Raw genomic sequence first — 22,712 nt, forward strand, 5'->3', positions numbered from 1 at the left:
TCAGGAATTTACCCCTAATCCTTTTATATGTTTTTATTGACCAAAGATTTTGAGTTTGTTATGCTGCTTCCTTAACTACTGCTCAAGGAACATTAGCTATTTACAATGTCTTTTTCTTTCACAAAGCACCCTTACAATTAATATAAGTAGCAGCCTGCTACACGACTGTTTGGATGACTTTACAGTAATGGTCATCTCCTGCCCTGGGCGCCCACCTGGTCATGTGAGTTCACTCTCTTAGTTTACCCTATGGTTAAGATACTGGCATTAAATGTGAAGGGCTTGAATGCTAATGTCATGCGAAATCCTGCCTTGCTGGAGTTCCGTAAGTTCTAGGCAGACATAGCTCTCTTTCAAGAGACACACTTAGGCCCTGAAGGTAAATTTAACTGTGCAAAACTTTGGTTCCCCTTTGGTTTGGGGGGAGTCCATTTTCGCATCAGGGTCATCCCCATTTCAGGCCATCTCTGTTGAGGTTTATCCTAATGTGAATTATTTTATAGTACAAGGCTCATTATCTGGCCTCGAAGTGGTCCTGTGTACCATCTGTGCCCATAACTCTGACTAACTTAGGTTGTTCTTGTTGAAGGTTTGGAACCGCTTGTCCTTATTGAGGGGGATAGCTTTGGTTTTCAAGGGAGACTTTAAAAAGTCACATTCAGATCTGAGAGACAGTCTCTCTCCTCTGCCTCTATCCCAGACTAAATGTCTCACCTGTCCCATCGCTATCTCCAACTAGTGCTCCTTCATAACCTCTATGATCTCTGGAGAATAGAAAATCCTACAGCTCGCCATTAGTCTTTTTCTCCCACCCCATGATACACAAATAGGTTATATTTTTGGCAACATCCAAACCTGTCTCCCAGTGAGCTGCTCCCCTCGATATACGTTTAACAAAACTATTAGCATCATACCAATCCTCAAGGGAAATCGACCTCGTAAGATCGGTCTCCCACCTCAGCAGGCATGCAGGTTTGGGCTGTCCAAATGGGGCAGAAAGGAAACTATAAAACGAGGAAGTACCACCCTTTATGGGGGTCAGCCGCCTCCAGAGGCGTAGGGCCATCTTGGGGAATACGAGCCTCGAAATATCATAGGTCTGGAAAAGGTGTCTTATTTGCAGATATCTAAAAAAGTCATTTCTGGGAAGGTCAAACTCTTCCCTCAACATGGAAAACGTTTTAAGGTGCCCATCCGTAAACAGTTGGGCAATCTTATGTAGACCCCTAGATACCCACCCCCACACTTCCAAATGTGGGATATACGTCACCAGGTATAGTAGCGGGAGTTTTACCAGGGGAGACAAATCTTCCAAGGGGGAATGTAACAAATATCGCCATGCCCAAAGAGAAGCTCTCACTTAAGATTGGGGATATTCCCACGGGGGTGCCAAGATCCCTGGGACGCAATAAGCTAACTAGCGGAACACCAAGCATCTCCCTCTCAATCTCCGTCCAGCGATAGTCAAGAGAGTCATCCCACCAGGTCCTAAGTTGTTCCAACACCGTGGCCACATAATATCTCTTAACATCTGAAACCCCAGCTCCTCCCCTAGTCCAAGGTCTAGTCATGACTTGGAAACGAACTCTAGATCTCTTACCTTCCCATATGAAATGTGACAAAATATGTTGTAGGTTAGCTAAATATGAATCCGGGATGGGGATGATCACTGTACGGAATGTATAAAGCATAATAGGCAACACCATCATCTTGACGATAGCAATTCTACTCGCCCAGGAGAGCATAGGTTTTGAGAATGCGAACAATAGGGAAGAGACTTTAGACAGCAAATGAGGCCTTAGTCTTAATAAAGCCCAAGTGCCACCTTAAATGAATTGCCCCCTCATAGTTTGTCCCTGATTCCTCCTGACAAATACTGCACCCCTAATGACCTCTTATATAAATGACCACTCCCTTATGTTCATAACGCTCCCTAATAACCCTTATATAAATACCCCCCTTATGTTCCACCATATAACAGCCACTCCCTTATAGTTATAATTCCCCCTCCAAACAACCCCTTATACTATTAAAATACCCACAACTAAGTTTAAAAAAAAAAAAAAAAAAAAAAGTTCTCCTCACCTCACCTACCTGCGGGGTGGAGACTGAAATAAAAGTCTACTCTTCAGCAACGGCTCAGGCTTTTGTCTCAGATGCAATGATAACTAGTAATTTATAAGGAAATCACGTGGGCAACATTATGAAGAGGCTTTCAGCAAGGGAACATAACACTGGTCTTACACCCAGAATTATGGTGTGGGGCAGTGCACTGTACAGTAGCTGAACCCCTCTAATCTTCATTTCAAGTAAATTAAAATCTCAATGCTACATTCATTTGTCCATGGGACCAGTGGTACAGCTATTTCTCCAGCCTCAGGAGCTGTATTTTAACTTCACAATGCTATGCTGTATGTCGAACTCTCACCTTGCTTGTTCCCAGGCACATTTGTTCACTGTGTGCATCTGCACCACCTTACACCTCACACTTACAAAACCTGTGCTAAAACAAGATGTGAACTCGCTCATAAGTCACACACTGCCCCTAAACAAACCACCTTCAAAATATGATTTACTGATCTTCTAAGTTTCATGAACATGCATTAGAAAATAGGGATATAAAGCTGGTAAAGTGAGATAGGACTTGTGATAAGCAGCCTCAGAAATATGTGGGGAAATTCAGCAACACCACAGGAGAAAATGAACTAGTACACAGTTGTACATGGAGGTGCTTGGTTCTTGTAGGCAACCCTCAAAACCTATTATGTATTTAATAAGTAATGAATAGATATTGTGGAATATAATGTCCAGTCATTCTTTTGAACTTGAATAGCTTAAAATCATACATTCAAAACTTGTATAGTAAAGTTACTGATGCGTCATGAGCCATAAAACTGTATCGAACAATTTTACTTTGCATATATGTTTCTTTTACCACCTCTGATCTTCAGCAAACAGCCACTATACAGTATTTTTCCTCATGCAGCTAGCAAATCTTATTAAGTGTCTGGTGTCTTGTCATACACCCTGGGCAGTCCAACAACTGTTAAAGCTGTATAACTCTTTGGTGTAACAACACGTAAAATACCAGCAAGAAGGACTGAATATTTTCTGTCATCAACTAGTTACTTAAATAGTGCATTTAAAATAAGAATCTCTAGATACAAGTGTAGAAAAGTCCTAAGAGAAATCAGCTGTAATGACATGTCACTCATAGCGATATAGCTTATCACAATTCATCACTGCAGTCAAGTGACAATGTCAGTATGGTTGACACGGCATCACAGCTGAAATGTCAACATCAGAGCAGAAAAAGTGATGGCAGCAAAATGAAGCACAATTATAAACATAGGATTTTTTTTTTTGAGAGGGAAGGATGAGATATTTAGGAAAATGGATTGGTACTTTTAGAATAGGTAAATTTTATGCTATACTTCTATTTATTGTAGTAGGTTAAATAAGCAGTTTGTACTAAAATTCTATGGATACTGAGGAATGTCCATGCAGTAGAGTCTATGGCCCGATCAGTGAAATGGGACAAAATGACCAGACCTTATTACACAGATTTCAAGTGAGAGCATGGTCTTCATTCTATTATTAAAGCGTAACTAATAGAGATGAGCGAACACTAAAATGTCCGGGGTTCAAAATCTGATTCGAACAGCCGCACACTGTTCAAACGGATTTCGAACCTCATTATAGTCTATGGGGGGGGGAAATGCTCGTTTCAGGGGTAGGCAACATTCGATAAAATTATACTTACCAAGTCCACAAGTGACAGTCGGGCTGGATTCTTCTCCCTGCGCAGCATCCCCACGTCTTCTTCCGGCTGGAATTCACTCTGCCTAGGCAGAGCCGACTGCGCATACGCGGTCGGCTCTGCCCGGCCCGACGCCTGAGCAGAGCCGACTGCGCATGCGAGGGCATGCTCGCACATGCGCAGTCAGCTCTGCCTAGGCAGAGTGAATTCCACCCGGAAGAAGACGCGGGAACACAGCGTGGAAAAGACTTCGGAAAGGTAAGAGAAGAACCAGCGTTGATTGGCAGAATGTACAGCCAATCAACGCTGGTTCTGCATCAAACCTTAAACTTCGAACAGCTAGTAGTACTCGATCGAGTACAAGTATTTCGAATACCGTAGTATTCGATCGAACACCTACTCGATCGAACACTACTCGCTCATCTCTAGTAACTAAACTTTTGATTTTCTGGCAGTATTTCTGTGATTAATAAACTTTGTAATATACTTTATTAACATATTGTGGATCCTTTCTGTGAAATCCTGCATCTCTTTATTCTTCCCTTTGCTTTTGTTTCTGCCTCTCACTGAATGTTACTGTGTATGGAGGTCACATGAGATCAAATGTTGCAAAGGGACCGAATGGAGAACCATTAGATACTACATCAAAATTCAATACTGCAATCTTCATATCGTGCAACACAAGTTATGTAGCCCTATCCTAAATATTCTGTAAATTCTAATAAAATTATTAAGGAAGCAATCCAATGAATACACTATCTATTATTCCTGTATCTGATTGTCTATTACACTCTGAAGTTCTCTTCTATATTGCGCTCATATTCCTCTAGTCCAGAGTTTCCTCAGCTTCTGATCAGACAACATCTACAAGCCCATAAATATTAGTTAGATGAGTACCATTACTTCTCTAAATAAAACAATAAAAAAGGCGGAATTTACAGCAATTACAAATGCCACTATGATCAGAGGACATCAATTGTAGTAGCAACACAAGCGTGAAAACAGTTTCTCATTGCTGGGAGTGCATGGCACTTCATTACAGGCAGGGATATATAGAACACCACATTAGAAGCATAATACTCAAATACTGTTCCCCTTTAACCTGTGTCTTTCTTCAATCATTTACAGGGTAGAATATATGGAGATGAGCAGGAAGTATTGACCCACTGCAAGGGTAATAATTGGACTTTTGTACTTGCCGTAAAATGCTTTTTTTTTTGCTGTATTTATCGGGGTACACAGATTTAGCAACAATGTTCTTAAAATTGCAGAAAAATCACAACAACAAGCTGTGATATGACCACAACTCTGGCAGCTACAAGGATAATACACTATTGGAGAACTGCCATTCATGTAATTTCCTCCTTTGGATATTCTACAAAGAATCTAACATTAATTTTAAGTTGACAAATCAGCAATATAGTTTACAGAAGTTTTTTTTATTTTTTTTATTACAAAATGTTTCAAATTTACAGATCATACCATACATGCATTTCATTTATTGAAACAAAGTCAACTTTTATCCTTCTGTTTTACACTGCTACATATGGCATTTATGTCCAACCTGTGGAAAATATAACTTATGTAACAAAGTCTTGCACTTTTACTCTTCATCAGGTAAGCGATTTCACAAGTGCTATCATATGGTCGATTTCACAAGTGCTATCATATGGTCGACACCACAAGCAACATCTACCACTTCTCCAGGTACAGTTACCTGTATGCAAGGAAAAAAACAAAAAAAAAAAAAACAATAAAAGGAACAAGAATAAATACATTATTATATAGTTACTCCGTGACACTATGGATTATATTAAACCTTTAGGGTGCGTTCACACAATGTAAAATTGAGCGTGATCTGGCACGTATACGGCGTGTCAGTTTGAGCGCTCAAAAAGATCCCACTGATTTCAATGGAAGTTACGAGCGTATACGCTGCGTTATTTTTCGCCCGTAATTTAGCGTGCCAGATCACGCTCAATTTTACATAGTGTGAACGCACCCTAAGGGCTCATTCACACTACGTCTACGTCATGCCGAGCCGTACACGCAGCGCTTCCCATTCACTTCAATGGGACTGCTCGTAGTGAAAGAAGCAGCCCATTCATTTCTATGGGGAGCGCTCATATGCCGGCTCCCATAGAAATGAATGGAACTGCGTTATACGCCGCTTATTCTGAACGTGTTTTACGTTCAGAATAAGCTGCCGTAGACGTAGTGTGAATGAGCCCTTAGGGTAAATTCACAAAGTTTTGCAAGCGTATTTTCAAGTAGAATCCACCTAAAAAAAAAACAAAAAACACACCTTCCAACTCTCCTATTCATTATCATGGTAGTCAGGAGCAGATTTTTTTTCTTTAGCTCATTTCTTTGCTAGAGATAAAAAGTGTCATGACCAGTCTTCAGGGGTTCCACCTTACATACCCGTTAAAATGTGAGACAGAGAAAAAATGTAAGCTTTTCTTGCAGCGGTTTTTGGAGCAGTTATTGCTAAAAATTTGCCTGACTCCCATCAAAAATCTGCCTGCAAAAAACTCCATGTGAATGAAAAAACTGCAGGAAAAACTGCAGTGTATTTCCGCCGCATTTTTTCCTGCAGTGGCTTACTGCATGGGACCATAGCCTTAAAGAGGTTTTCCTATCTCATTGACTGAACTCCTTCCACAGGATAGGGACAACAGAATTCATCATGTGCTGTCTATAATACTGGTGTCATTTTATGTTATAGGACTCAGGCATCAATGCCCAGAAGCAATTGTTACTTCTGCAACTCTTATAGCTACGCCCCTAAACAGGGAATAAGTTGCAGATCAGTGGGGGTCTGACCACAGATCTCAAATAAGATTCTCCCCATGACCTGCATTAATATACATGCACAGTGAGCTAGATTCTGTAGCATTTGTACCTGTATCCTAGATAATAAAAGACACTAGCACAATCCCTGATCATATCATATGATCTTTGAATCAAACAAAGGAGAGCTATTCAGGTTGAGAGATTGCTGATATGTGAACAGATATCTTACCCGCCATGGAAAGTACTGATCATCCAATCTTCCCGTACCCAAACAGCCTCTCATATTTTTCCCCCAAACAAACAGCTCCCCAATATCTGCAAGATAAATAAAATGACCTTGATAAGACAGCACCAGGCAAAACTGCAACACTGTGGGACAGTAACTGTCCAATTAAAAACAATCCCATAGAGAGGAAGTATCACGAGGGGGGGAAAAAAAAAAAAAAAAAAAGTGGAGGCTTCCCATTCCCTGCTTACATCTGCAGATTATGTTCTGACTGATTTAGGCGACTGCGGCAGCCAATCACTAGTCTCAGGAGGATCTGTGAATTGCAAACAAACTTTTTTTTCTTCAAAGCTTAAAGGGATTATTCCCGAATATAGACATTTATCCCTTATCCGCAGGACAGAGGATAAGTGTCCAATCAAAGGTGGCCCGAATGCTCTGTCCCCTGTGATCAGAATATGTTTGGTGCATAAGCTCATTAATACTTCCAGTCTATGGGAGTTTTTACAACACAGTTGAACAACCACTAAATCTCTGTATACCACCATCTCAATTGCTGAACTAGGATTGCACACTAGAGCGCATAAACTACAGAATTAGTCTTTGGTAGAAATTCTGAACACTCCTATTACTATAGCATCTTTATTAAAAGAAAGTCTATCTGAATGCTTCTATTATAAACTTTTCCTATATATATATATATATATATATGCACATGCAAATACTGTCACTGGAAAAATGGAATTCACAAAGTCCTAACTGTGCTATATTAGGTCCAGCATTAGCCTGATGTTTAAACAGTAATGGAAAACACCTACAATGTTGCTCAGATCATACAGAAGAAACAAAGAATAATTCAGCTTATTGGAGGAATCTATTTTTGGGTGCAGCTCTTGTATGACATACACTTACTTGTTATCGCAGCAAAGTGCCCCAGCCCACATGAGATCATGGACACCTTTGTGTTTGGGTTGAAGTCACTTAAGCCAAACAGTGAAGGAGGAATTATTTCTGGGATGGAAGACTCCAAAAAGTTTGGTCCTTTTCCAAGAATACCATATCCCCAAACATAGACATTTCCATCTTCTACATGTAATGTAAATAAAGAACATTAAAATGCAACAATTCTCAGATATAAAATTTGCGTCATACTTTAACAGCAGTTTCTGAAAGAGGACCTTTCATGTCCTCGGGCACATGCGGTTTCGTTTTATATACTGCTAGAAAGCCGACGGTGCGCTATGCCAAAGTATGCGTTGACTGAAAACAAAAAAAAAAATAAAAAATCCCAGGATATACACCATATGTACACCTCACTAAATCACAGTTTACACTAACCATTTAAAAGAGCACAACCAGTGCCACCGCACGCCACTTGTTTCACCTTCCCAACATTCCCAAATGGCAAGAGTCGTGGAATGTTGACCTGAGGGGAAAAAAAAAAAAAAGACATTAAAGGGGTTGCCCAGGATAAACTGAGAATTAACCACTAAACTAAACTCCCTCCCCCCACCTAACTTCTAATTTACTTCAATTAAAAAAAAATAATTAAAAAATACAATTAACCATATCCCTGAAGCTGTCATGTGACCATCCCAGGGACATTTTTTGATAATCCAGTGATGTTCCATTTCACTTCTTCTGAAATAGAATGTCACCAATACTCTTCCCCATCAATACTCACCAAGCCTTCCTGTGTTCGGGGAACGGCTCCTCCCCTCTAGTAATGGGCATAATAGGTTAGCTAGGGTGACGGGCTAGTAATGGGTGGGATCGCTAGTCTTAGTGAGAGAGGGTGGGAGGAGTTAGGCTTAGTGAGACTGGGAGGGTTTTGTAACAGAGTGGAGGTAGCAGAGTGAGAGGGAACTAGTGTAGCAACAGGAAGCTGCCACCAAGTAAAAGATTTTTCTGTCCAAAAATCCCCGGAATTAAAAAACAAAACAAATGGAATGCATAGAGCTGCTATGTTATACAATGGCAGGATGAGTTTAGCTCTACCAGAGGGGGCTTGGAATTTGGAGTTTAGGGGGGAGCTAAAACGTATTTTTTTAGCTCTACTTTATATATAAGTAGTGTTCAGTGAAAAAAGTGAGCATTCAAAATGGAAGGGTATGCCATCTGGTTAAGCAGCTAGGTGTTACAAATGGAATGCCAGCAGTAGTTATAAATGGAGTTTCCAGACACTTGCTAAAACACTATTTAGCCAAATCTATCTGAACATATGAACCATATATTGTCTTCTCTCTCCATAATCTCATAGGTTCCCGGTAATGTAAAGTGGTTTAGTCTACACTTCTATTGCAATAGGCTGCATTTGTGTTTACTTTAGAAAGTATCTTACTTGTGTGAGATCAGTTATAGATGCCAACTGTAAGTATTCAGAATTTCCCCAGCCATAAAGGTTTCCTTCACTTGACACTGCCAGACAGCAATCTCCAAACGTGGCTACTTGCACAACATTCACACCAGCTAAGTCACCAGACAACTTGGTAGGTTCACTGCTGATGTTGTAATGTCCCTGACCTGTAGGAATGGGAAAATAAGCCATTTAAAATATGTACTGTTCTGTGGAAAAAGCAGTCTGTCATGACATAATCAATAAGACCGCAAAGGAGACGCTATCCAAGAAAAGAAATCTGTTTAATAACCCTTGACTAATAATTCACACAATCAGTATTTGGAATTTTCATTACAGTGGCTATAATTCTCGCTTGCTCTCCCTAGAAGCCCGTTTCAGAAAAGCTTGTATTGAATATGTGCCAACAGGTATTCTAGTGAATGTTAGGGACAATACTGGATCATTGAAGAAACCATGGGATTTAGCCATTCACTACCACACTATAGGGTTTAAAGCTTGTTGGCCAAGTTACTGACCACCTCTCTGGTTAGGCTGATGACTCAATCCCTGTTCGTGGCCACATATATTGTTTTCTCTTTCTCTGAAAAGTGCCTTTAGCTGTTTAGGTAATGACCACAGCAGAAAACCAGGCAAGGTGAAGGAGAAGAGACAGGACAAGTGAAGCACTGACATGGGAAAACCCTTTATAGAGGATCTTTCATATCCTCATGCATATGTGGTTTTATATACCACTAGAAAGCAGACAGTGCACTGAATTCAACGCATGGTCAGCTTTCCCGTTATACGCCCTGGGGCTGGAGATATCGGTGTGTGTTCTTCACATCTTAGCATCTTCGCAGGGCTGTAAGGAACTCCCTTCTGACAGTGGGGAGATATTGGTGCCAAAACTAATGGCACTGATATCTACAGCCCCGGAGGCACATACCTGGAAAGCTGACAGTGTGCTGAATTAGTATAAAACCACATATACATGAGGACATGAAAGGTACTCTTTAATACTGTATGCCAGTTTATATCAGATTATACTAATTATTTAGCCAAGCAGAAATAACATTGCATGTAAAACTAAATTTAAAAGTATTTCCAAATGACCTGTTTGCCCATCAGCTCCCCAGCCACAGGAATAAACCTCTCCTTTCTCTGTCCTGAATAGACTATGATCTTGTCCACAGGCAACCTGTAAAAACAAAAATGAAGCTGTCAAAGTCCCTGGAACATGTTAAAAAATATCGAGACCTTTGCCTATTTCAGTACCAGGATAATTTTACTTGATTTTTTAAAAATATTTTTTTTTTGCTCATTTACAAAAAGGCAAAAAAATATACAAACATAATAGATTATTTTTAAAAAATGGGTTATCACATGGAAAGAATATCTAATAAACAATTACTTATAAATATGCATACATGTGAACAGACACATAATGAACAAGGTCTTACTAGTGATTAATCTATTAAGAGAATATAATATCGCCCGTGTCTGTAGACTCGTTATATTTAAAATAAAAATATTTTAAAATCCCACTATGCAAATTTCATGATCCAGCAATGCCTCAATAAACTAATATGAACGTAGTGAAGGGGCCGTCTACACAAACACTGATCGACAATAATAGCATGATCGGTACTCACTTAATACATTCAAGTACAACAATGATCATGAGAACAGGTACAAAAGATCATTAATACGATCATTCACCCTATAAGGTTTAGCAGCACTTCCCTTGCTGCTGGCAAACAATCTGATGCCATCATTAAAAAAAAGACAAGTCAGATGTTTACATAGAACAATGATCACAACAGAACCATTTTGAAAACACTTATCTGTCCAATCATCAGCCTTTGTGAACGGTCCTTTAGGTCACATATACACCTACGTAAATCGCTGTCAAATTTCACAGCAATATAAAGGGCAGCATTTTCGTTTTCAAAACTCATCCAGATATGGAAATAAACTTCCCCGCAGAAGAATGAATCAGGTGCAGATTTTGAATTCTCGGCATGCTCAATATCTTGAAGAAAAGATGTGGACGTCTACCACAAATTTTACACTTTCAATATGGTGAATCTGCAGCATAAGCTATAAGTGCATGTAATCCAATGGACTTTCAGTACACATGCCTGCTTATAATGCTGTGGAACTCTTGTGCCTCCAAACTCCTTAGAAGACAACAAGTATTTCTGAAAAATATGTATGGCAGTAGCTGCAATAACTAAATACATGCTATTAAAAGGACAGGATACTGAATCTTACCTGAACAACTTTGCTGTCAAGTTGCTTGACTCTGTGAACCAACTGACTTTCACTAGGAACAATGAAAGAATAGTTAAGAGGAGACTGAAAGAACCTAGCAAAACAAACAAGCCCCCTAGTTATAGAGGTTAGGGTTACGTGAATCAAACTGTATCTATCCTGTGTGAATAGGTCTCTGGTGCTGATATATCACCATTTCTGTCAAAATGCAAATAAGCTCTTTGAAGCAAAGATGGCGTAGCCATTGCACCAAGGAAGCAAACCACAACGCGCTCATTGCTTCAAGAGCTCATTCTCATATGGACAAAAACATTGCTATCTCAGCATTAGAGGCATTGAGTCACAAGGGGACCCTAACCTACCTATCTGCAGGGCTGGGTTGATATGCTGGGTTCTGGTGACAGACTCTTTTTAATAGGCTCCATGGATTTATTTGCCGTAGGTTTATCTTTTTGCATCTGTTTTGCTCAGGAAGCTGGACATGTCAGGAACTGGGTCGGCTTGTTTTGCTTAGCCAAAACACAAAACTCTATTGAGTACACAAATATCAATACTGTACATGTCTTCCCAGACAAACCAGTATGCACAAAGTCTTGTGAATTTGTGGTGAAAGTGTTATACTGGGAGAAAGTTTCAACTTTTAATTAATGATGTCCAAAACAACATATTTTTCACCATGTATACAGAATAAACAGCAACACTACTCTGTGTACGAAACTAGAGCCATAAATCAAATTCCATTAACTAAAGCGTGCACTAGCCTGTAGCTTAATAAAAACATGGCCAATATAAACCTCATATACAGTTACCATATTTTTGGGATAACAAGACATGTTTTGGTGCACCTCAGCTTTTGGTAGGAAAAAATATTTCATATCAATTTAACCTTCCCTTGTGGATAAATGTATTAGAAGTTTCAATATCACTAGTATGCTAGTTAAACTAAAGAGGCTTACTAGCTAACAGTTAAGGCATACATACAAAAAAGCCCCATTAGTGGGCTCCACATAGTATAATGTTCTATTGGTGCCTCCACACAATATAATATGGATACACGACTAAATATAGGGCAAAAATTGGCAAAGCAATATAAATAGAACACTATGCTAAAAAAGCGCACTGCCACAGAAAATGTTTAGCAAAAAATATATAAAGCGTTATTTAAATACATTTTAAAACATATATAAGACAGAAATAATGAATGGGGTAATACAACCAAACAGAACAATGAAGGTCCAAGATGGAATATCATCTTTTTTCCCCCTGACGAAGCCACGGTAGTGGCGAAACGCGCGTCGGGGCGCGTTCACTACATGAAGGTCCACCCATAGGTAATTTACTACTTGGTATCATGTTATTTCACAGAATATTTGCACTTTAAAAAACTATATGTTATATATGCACTTTAGAAACTATGGATGTTTCACATATCCATATATATATATATATATATATATATATATATATATATATATATATGTAATGCAAGTGTCATTTATTCATCATCAACCATTAGTATTCCATCTTGGGCCTTCATTGTTCTGTTTGGTTGTATCACCCCATTTCTGTCTTATATATGTTTTAAAATGTATTTAAATAAAGCTCACAATATAACATGGCATTACACTTTGTATGGGGGAAAGAAAGATGGAGCTTTACACTGTGGGTGAGGGGACCCAGATGGAGCGTTACACTGTGTGTGTGGGACACAGAGCATTATAGTGTGTGAGGTGCACTACTGGAGCATTATACTTGTGGGGGCACTATTGGTGGAATTTACTGTGTGGAAGGCACTAATTGTTCCCCCACAAAGTGTAATGCTTGTCAGTGTCCTTCATACATAATAATGCTAAATAAATACGCTAACAGTGGTCAGGAGAAACGCTTATCTTCTGCCTGCTGCCCTTTAGCATTAATACAATACTATAGCAGCAGCCAGAACACATTACCGATCCCTTCTGCTCCTATAGTAATGGGTTAATGCTAAAGGGAAGCGGTCGGAAGAGAAGTGCTTCTCCGTATCACTGTCGTCATATATATCTTAACTGCAATAGAAAGTGTAGAGAAAATGGATTACAAGTTTAGTATGTTTAAATGTTTCTCACCTGTAAATCTCACCTTCGACTACTCGTCTTGCACACTGTCCGTATGAATTATTCCCAATACTGAAAACTGAAACAAAAGAAAAATAAAGGTCTTACATGTGAATCTAACATAATTTAGGTAAGTAATGGTCGTGAAATACCTAATAGGCAAAGGCTTTTTTTTTTTTTTTTTTTTAAATACTCTCTTAGTTATGTGACAATTAACTGTTTTGTCCTATAGTTCCAAAATACATGAAACCAATGTCAGAAACATAGCATGACCGTGTCCAAAAAAAGTTTTAAACAGCATTTAAATAGCCTTAAAACTTCCAACATTCCTTATGGTCTAGGACTAGTGAAGGATTCAGTGCTCACATGCCTTATGGTCTAGGGTTATGATAATATTTTTGGTGGTCTAGAACAGGGTCTCTTTTTTTTTTTTTTTTTTTTTTTCAACTCAGGCAGTTACTCCATAGTGATGCTGGAGTCTCACCAATGGTAGACAGTGATGCCAGAACACACAGATTAGCGTAATACAGCAATAAAATAAGTGCAAAACCAATCACCCATGTTGTTTAAAACAGAATTTTTTAAAAAGCTCTCAAATGACGTCAAACATACCACAATGCAGCACAAAATACTCCAGTGGCGGCAAATACCACAATACAATGCAAAATAGCACCAACAAAATATGCCTTCCTAACAGTGCCACAATAGCATGACACTAATGTAATACCATTTCAAATACACCCATACTTACCAACATTTGGAAACTGTCTCCAAGAAGAAAGGGCAAATATGCTCCATTTACAGTTTTAAAAATTTTGTGTCAGATGGTAAAATGCTATTCTCCCTATGTTGCACCCCTCTGTATTCTATACAGGACTGATGCACATATCCTCCATATTTTACTCATGGTTCCCTACGCCTTTCAATGTTCTCTTTGACCCCCACCCAGTCCCTTTCTGATTAGGTTGTGTGGGCCCACTAAGGGAGCATTAAAGTATATTGTCCTCGTAGAGGCCACATACAATGGTTATCTGTTTTTGAAATCAGTGCCAGATAGATAAATTGCGCTTGGAGGATTTTTTCATCTGTGATTTTAGACAGATTCTGCAGTGGAAAAACTCTGATGTGAAGGTAGCCTAACTTTGTATTTAGTTATAGTTGCCATTAGTTATTTTCTGATCATGCAAAAAAACAAGTCTAGAATAATACATTAACGTAATGGACAGCATATACTAGGGCTTAAAGGGATTTTCTAGGATAAGCAATTTTTGTAGCAAGGGGGCTGGGGAAGGTGAAAGAATAAATAGATAACCCTGTCCGGTGTCTCCCACTGTGGTCTGGTCCTGCTGCTCCTCGGTCTTCTTCTGGTGGAAGTCCCCACCTCACTACCCGTGACGTCTTGTGTCCTTTCCTTTGGCCACTTATGGCAGGGACTTCAGCCAAAACAAGACCCCAGAGCAGCAGGACGAGACCATGGTGAGAGACACCAGAGCACTAAGGACAGCCCCCCAGAACCTTTAAAAAAAAAAAAAAAAAAATCCAGGACAACCCCCGGACAACAGACAGACAACACACACACACAAAATATACTACAAGTGTATAAGACTATGTTCACATTTATCTGTAGGAGATGCCAATTCAATGTCCAGGATTATAGCCAATGGGGACTACCTGACTCTGCATGTAACCACTATTTTAACACTCAGACTGTCCATTGTTCTGGGCGTCCAACAGACCCAAACAATGAACAGGCGATACTAATGTGAACTTAGCTTAACTGCGGAAAGTTATAAATACTGTACTTTACAAACAAAAAAATAAACACAAAATGTTGCTGACTGGCATCATCTTTGTTCTCTTAATGCAGAAATTACTTTGGTATGCCATAAAGACTGTAGAATATCCATGAGCCCTAAAAGAGTGCATAGAAAGAGATTGTCTACACCAGTGGTTCTCAACCTTTTCATCACAAGAATTTCCCAACTGAGTACCGTTAAAGTAGCAATCACTTATAAATGTTAATAAAACAAGGCCTCTTTTGGAGCTTTTGTTGATAATTATGTAAAGGCCTCGTCAGTGGCCCCCACATGTACAATGACCCCCACATTCAAAATAGGAACCACCAGAGTGTCTTAGCAACCCCAAAGTCCCATAGTGTACAATCTATACAGTATACTGTCCTGTGGTGGCTCTTCCATACAGTAGGATGTCACATAATGACCCCCATGCAGTGGGTGGGGGGAGGGGGGGGGGAACTCATCACAGCACATAACCTTCGGGTATAATTGGACAAACCCCCAAGGGTATACATACCATGACTTAAGAACCACTGGGCTACAACACAACCCCTTTACGTCTACAAAGACAAAATTCCACGATGTTCAGATTACTTGACTTACCTCCTTCATTATCTGTAACAATAAGGGAGTGTGCTCTGCCACAAGATACTTGCAAAACTCGTGTAGCCTGTGGTTTGTCCAGAGGTAGGGGTACAGGTGATGGCTCCAGGATGTATTCATAACCTTTAGCTTTATGCATACAAAAAAAAAAAAAAAAAAAGCGCTATCATAAGTGAAAAAAGCAATCCTCATACAACCAGACTCTCCAAACTACGAGACTATGTCCAAACATGTAAATTTTCACCATCATTGTACTGTATTGTGATGTGGATATTCCCTGCAGGATCAGGATCATAGATTTATGAAGGTGCAGTGTCAAACTAAGGCAACACAGAACCGCAGTTAGAAACCACTGTGGGGAAAAAAATGCAGCAAAAATAACCATCTGTACATGCATTTTTTTCATTGTGTTTTGCTATTTTTTAAAATGTTTCTACAATAAAACAGACATTAACTTTTTTCCTTTACTCCATAAAAGTCAATGGGACAAAAAACCTTTTTCATAGCTAAAATTAACATGCTGCCTTTCTCAAGAAAAAGTGTTTTTCCAAGCAGAACATTGTGAAATATTTTCTGCTATTAGTGACTAAATGCATCTTTATTATTTCAGACAGACCAAAACGTTCACATTGTTCATAGGCTATAAAGTAACAAGCTTACTTCGATCTCTTCGACTTCTATGGAATCCTATTTGGGAATCCTTATTTAATCCCATTCCCCACACTTTGGTCACATCACTTGTTCTGGATGATAGGAGTGTAAAGCCATAACCACAGGATACAGATGAGATCTGAGAAAGGACATAATGGAGAATATACAGTTACATATATCTTTTCAACACGGTGGCTCAGTGGTTAGCACTGCAGCCTTGCAGTTACAACTTATGGAGGGGTTTGGTGTGGCATAGTGTACACAACATTCTAGAACACAAAGCGTGCTGCACTAGTTTGTCAATTTTTTTTTCCTTACCAGCAACAGTAGCTTCTAAAAGAGCATTACAGCATTAAAAACTGATGCATTTTATGTTCTGTAATACAGTAGAGAGACCTGTTTGCGTGACCTTCATGTAGAGACCATTAACCGTACTTCAGGGGGTTTTTTTGTAGTTTTATTTTTTAATTGGCATGCGGTACAAAAAAGGTTGCCTATTCCTGTTCTATATGATGTACTAGGAAACATTTCAGAATAAAGTGAAATTAGACAAAAACTGCATATGCTTGGCTTTCTTATGGCATTTTCAAATGGTGCACCACACATTTCAGGGCAGATACAGAGAGTATAGTGCTCTCTGGGGGTTAGCCCAAGAAAACCCCTTTACGCTGACAAATTGGCTTTAGGGGCTGTCCACACATAGGAATTTGACGTTGAATTTGAGATGGAATCCGCCTCAAATTCCACTTGAAATCTGCTTCCTATTCATTTCAGTGGGATGAAGTAGCTGATTTTGTTCTGCTTGCAAAAAAATAAGTGTTCTGCTTATCCAGAATCCTCCTTGAGAACACCCTTTGAAATGAATTGGAGGCAGATAATACACCTTTTCATTCTTCACGGAACTGGATGTGGAATTTGACTCAGAATTTGTCAGAATCCAGCTACAGAATTTATTTTGCCAAATAAGGCAAAATACAGTGCCAATCTTCTCCAAATTCAGCTTCAAATTCAGTGTCAAAATCCTCCCCAGTTTTTAACAAGCAGGAAAAATCTGCTTGAGAAATCAGCGTCAAGATTGTGAAATTTTCTCGATCGCCGACCAGAATCCGATCTTTTCCGCTCAACCCTAGTCCTCTTTAATTGATTAGATATGTCACTGTGCTCTATGATATATACTTTACAGGCATTCACACTATCACTTACCTTTTCATCCACATCAAGCCTATAAGGAGTTAGTTGGTACTGTTTAGGCTTTTTCCTTCCCGTTTCAGGTACTACAAAGCTTGGGATCCCCAAAGATCCTGTGTAGGAGAAACCCCATACAAAAACACGGTCCTTTCTTCTAGGTTTGCGTCCAACGTATTGAAAGGTGGGAAGGTCATCACCTTGTCTGCTTTTCCCAACTGCTGTCGCCAGGTGTCGTACAGGTATAAACTTTGGTTTTAAAATGTTGAGACTCAAAAATAATGATGAAGGCAGCATTGTAACATGGATCTGAAAAATATACAAAGTATTACAAATGTAGAAATACTAATAATGAGGACAAGCACTATTAAAGATCATGGGACTTGTAACAAATGAGAGTCTCCATGGTGACTACCTTGAAGACATCTTTAAAAAAAAAAATAAAATTATATATATATATATATATATATATATATATCTCACCCCTGTAGTCTGCAAGAGACCTATGAATCTTTCAGATTTCCCTCGTTTAGAAGTACATTAACTTCTTGAAAATAAAAAAATAAAAAGTGCCCATGTAGTTTTCTACACCCGTCTTAAATCAAATCAAATAGCTTTATTTGCACGTCCGAATATACATTTGGCATTGCCAAAACAAAAAGTCTTAATTAAAGGGGTTTCCCATCTCCCTTTCTCAGCAGCTTTGTCTGCTGTCCCTTCTTCTCACTTCCTGTATTCTTTAGTAAGCTGGTGGGTGGCTTTAAGGGTAAGTTCACACAGAGTTTTTTGGTCAGGATTTTGAGGCCGTATCGCCTGAAAATCCTGACCAAAAAAACGACTTCCATTGAAATCAATGGGAGCCGGTCAGTTCAAGAGGAGGACGATGACGTCAGGCGCGTCATCGTCCTCTTCTTCCGGCGGTGGGTTGTAACTTGAATGCGCATGCCCACAGGCCTCGAGAAAATGGCCGCTTACAATACTGTGCGAGTGGCCATTTTCTCGTGGCTTGTGGGCATGCACAGTCTGCTCTGCCCAAGGCCTACAAGTTACAACCCACCACCGGAAGAGGAGGACGATGACGCTCCTGACAAAGATGGAGGTGGCGCTGGAGAGAGTTCTCTCGCAGCATTGGGGATGCCCCCCAGTGCTGTCTGAGCACTGAAGCCCACCCCACTGCTGTGAAAGAACTCATTTGCAAACCAACAATAACCGGGATTGTAGACGAACGGCGGCAGGGAGAAGACAACGAAAGGTATAAGACGAATAGCCTTTCTTAAGACACATTTTAGGGTTTTTTTGTATGTGAGGTTTTGAGAGCGGTAACATTTTTATCATATGTGTTATTGAAATCATTTGTGTCTTTTTTCGGTGACACATAGGGCTTTATTTTTATGTTTGTTTTTTTTTATCTTTGCATTGGTTTTATTTTTTTTTTATATCCTAAATTATCTTATCTTCTTATCTTATGGTAGAGTTGGAAGGGACCTCAAGGGCCATCGGGTCCAACCCCCTGCGAGTGCAGGTTTTCCTAAATCATCCCAGCTATATGTTTATATCCGGGAAAATACAGACAAAATAGGAGGGAAATTGAGTCTGTTTTTCACTTTTTTTTTTTTTAAATAACACAAAGTGCTACTAAAAAACTTTATAAAATAGTTTTTCCTCTCCGTCATAGTAATTTTTATTTTATATGGTGTCGTCTGGGGGCGGGGCTATAACCCTTAATAATGGCATCAAATTCAAAACCATTAAGAAGGGGCACTTGCTCTTTTTGGACCCAAATAGGGGACAAAGTGTCCATGGCCTAAAAAGGTGCATGTACACTAACGTGCACAACATGTAACAAGGAAATGTGGCGACATCATAAATAAGCACAATAACGGTGATACCGCACACTCTTATAGCAAAAAAAGGCCCTTTGACCTACGTAATCAAGTAGAAATAAATTTTGCTGCACACAATATATTTGCATTGGGAAGATGTAGCGATTTATTTTACAAACAATAGAACAAATGCCATTGACAGTGCAAAGAAAAAAATTGAAAAACGCAAACTAGATCAATCAATGTTTTTGACGTTTCGGTCGTTAGACCTTCATCGGAATAGATCTAAAATAATGAACAAACATTAATTAACATTAATCAGCAATGTGACATGAAAGGTCAAGGCTCAATATCATAAAGAAAATAAGTGTACTATATACAATATACATGAAAACCGTAATGGGACAACAAAGAGACAAAGGAGTAAAAAAAAAAAAAACAGACATATAGAGGAAACCAGGAGAACTATGTTATGCCAAAAGTATAAAAGGAGTAATAGTGTGACTACAGAGCAAAGGTGAAAATCATAATATGCAGTTGGGTAGTATACAGCTGTATGAGGTGGTGTATAGAGAAAGCAGATAGATCCAGTGTATGGGGGTAAGACAAACACAGATTGCCGGAAATATATGAGATGAGAAGATGTAGGACAGATAATGAGAGTAAATAGATAAAGCTGAGTGCAAAGATGTGAAAACAATGGTGGAGATTAGAGAATAAAAAAAACCTGAGTAACAAGGAGTGAGAGACAGAATAAAGATAACACTTACGTAGTGCATAGCATGGCAGTGAGAAGTGTCAGGGCTTTCAGCAAATAGAAGCCCAATGATTAGGGTTACACAGAGGTAGCTTTACAGGAAATGAAGTGAAGTGCAGACAGCCAAACGTGGAGGAAGTGGGAGAGATATGTGTTCCAAAGAGAGGAAGTAGGAGGGTTATGCGTTCCAAAGGGAGGAAGTAGGAGGGATATGTGTTCCAAAGGGAGGAAGTAGGAGGGAAATGTACATGATGCATGTGTAAAAGGAGAAGATAAGGGAAATTGGGAGAAATAAATAAAATGAGAAATGTCACAAATGTAAAGGAATGTGGAGATCACAGGAAATGACGTCACGGGGGATGACGTCATATGCGTACCACAAATACGTTCCAAAAAGGGGGATGAATAGAGATGAGTGAACACTGTTCGGATCAGCCGATCTGAACAGCATGCTCCCATAGAAATGAATGGAAGCACCTGTGACGTCGGCCGGCCGCCGGCAAAGTCAGCGTCACAGGTGCTTCCATTCATTTCTATGGGAGCGTGCTGTTCAGATCGGCTGATCCGAACAGTGTTCGCTCATCTCTAGGGATGAACAATGTAAAAAAGTATATGGATGTAAATGAATAAAAGTGGAATGTCAGGCCAAATGTGAGTGAATAATATGTGTAGAAATGAAAAAGGAGGACAGGACAAAGAAAGGGACAAGAAAGCCAACTAAATAAAGCAAAGAAGGGGAAAGGGAAGAAAAACAGAAAACATAACATTAAATGAGATTACACGGTAGGATAAACGAGGGGGGGACTGATAATGATCAGGGGGGAACTATCTTGCGCTACCATATATCTGTACTAAACCCATAGGAGATGAAGAGATGTCACTTCGTCTGTGAAAGAAAATAAAAAATATATTAAAGTAGTCGTATAGTTAGGGATACAGAGCACACAATTATTCAATGTAATGAGCAAGATCCACTTCTACCTATGGAGAAAGGAAATTTAAGTAAGACAAAAGATATAGTGAAATATCACATCAACAAGGTAGCAAAGCATTCAATACGTAAAAGTTCGATCATATGCTCGGTTGAGTCCCATAGGCTCGATGGTATTGAGTGAGTGTATCCAAAAGGATTCATGTTGCTTAAGGATAGCGATCCAGTTGCCCCCTCTGCGGGGTTGTGGAATGTGTTCAATTATTTCTGATGGTAGACTTGTGCTTGGAGATACGGTCCCGTATATGTTTCACCTACGTAAAGTAGGACACAAGGACATTTGAGCAAATAAACACGTGAATCACACGTGAAGAAATGCTGGATAGGAAACCAGCGTCCTGTATGGGGATGTGAAAAATGATCCCCTCTGATCACCACAGAGCATTGTATGCAGTGGAGACAAGGATAAGTACCCTTCCTAGTCGTGGATAGAAAAGTTTGTCGGGAAACTCTATTAGTGCTACCAAAATCTGCTTTCACCAAGGTATCCCTTAAGTTCTCTCTCTTGAAACTTATGAGTGGAGGGTGTTTAAATTCCTCCACAGCGGGGAGTGCTCTGCACAAGATGGGCCAATGCTTCCGTATTATGCCATTGATTTTATGTGACATAGGGTGAAACTTCTGGACAAACGGAATTCTTTTGTTGGTGGGATGAACTGCTTGGTCATTATTAGGGCTATGTGTAAGAGCCTCCTTGAGTACTCTAGTGGGATAGCTTCTTTCAGTGAAGCGCTAGGTCATTTCGATGAGACGTAGTTGTTGAGTGTCAGGATTGGTTACAATCCGTTTCACTCTTTAAAATTGTGAAATAGGAAGTGATTTCTTAGTGTTTGGTGGGTGGTTGCTAGTCTAGGCTAATAGGCTATTCCTATCTGTAGGCGTGGTGTAAAGGTCAAAATCTATATGGCTTGTAGGATTTTTCAGGACCCATGTGTCCAAGAAGTTAAGTTTCAATTTGTCATAGTGTATGGTCAATTGCAGTTCAGGGTATATGCTATTAAGATTACTGTGAAAAGAGAGGAGAGTGTCCAAGGGACCATTCCAAACACAAAAAATGTCATCAATATAACACTGCCAAAACACAGAGAGTTGTTGGAATAAGGTATTGGAGTATACATGGACTAACTCGAAAATATACATAAAGATATTAGCATATGGTGGACGGAGGCATGTTTGAAACCATCGCGGTTCCACAAACTTGCAAAAACAAATCATCACCAAAGAGGAAAAAGTTGTTATGTAAAATTATATGCAACAGATCAATACATAGGTCTAGGTGTCTACCGGAAATGTTATTAGAAAGGAGAAACCGTCTAACCGCTTGGATACCCTTGTCATGTTGGATAGATGTGCAAAGGCTGGTCACATCCCAGGATACTAGGAAGGAGTCACTAGGGCATGGAGAGATGTCCCTTAGGG

General features: G+C 39.5%; 1 protein-coding gene across 1 annotated transcript; it reads right to left on the bottom strand.

Moving 5' to 3' along the window:
• Window positions 1-5,289: 5,289 nt before the first annotated feature.
• RCC1L (RCC1 like) lies at window positions 5,290-20,395 on the bottom strand. The gene is made up of 12 exons (XM_075262781.1): window positions 20,316-20,395; window positions 17,741-18,031; window positions 16,547-16,676; window positions 15,887-16,015; window positions 13,500-13,566; window positions 11,395-11,446; window positions 10,234-10,318; window positions 9,124-9,305; window positions 8,121-8,208; window positions 7,695-7,868; window positions 6,786-6,871; window positions 5,290-5,477 (listed from the first exon to the last, which is right to left on the bottom strand). Exons 1-12 carry the CDS (start codon window positions 20,322-20,324, stop codon window positions 5,400-5,402), a joined length of 1,371 nt encoding a protein of 456 aa, XP_075118882.1. The 5' UTR covers window positions 20,325-20,395; the 3' UTR covers window positions 5,290-5,399.
• Window positions 20,396-22,712: the final 2,317 nt, after the last annotated feature.

Source organism: Leptodactylus fuscus, chromosome 2 (assembly GCF_031893055.1).
Source record: "Leptodactylus fuscus isolate aLepFus1 chromosome 2, aLepFus1.hap2, whole genome shotgun sequence".
In the NCBI taxonomy this organism is placed as follows: domain Eukaryota; kingdom Metazoa; phylum Chordata; class Amphibia; order Anura; family Leptodactylidae; genus Leptodactylus; species Leptodactylus fuscus.

Excerpts from the sequence above, each read along its gene's own strand:
- RCC1L (XM_075262781.1), bottom strand. Across the intron at positions 7,869-8,120 it reads TGGTTGTGCTCTTTTAAATG|AAGATGGAAATGTCTATGTT; the intron begins GTTAGTGTAAAC and ends CATTACATGTAG. Across the intron at positions 6,872-7,694 it reads GCACTTTGCTGCGATAACAA|ATATTGGGGAGCTGTTTGTT; the intron begins GTAAGTGTATGT and ends TTTATCTTGCAG.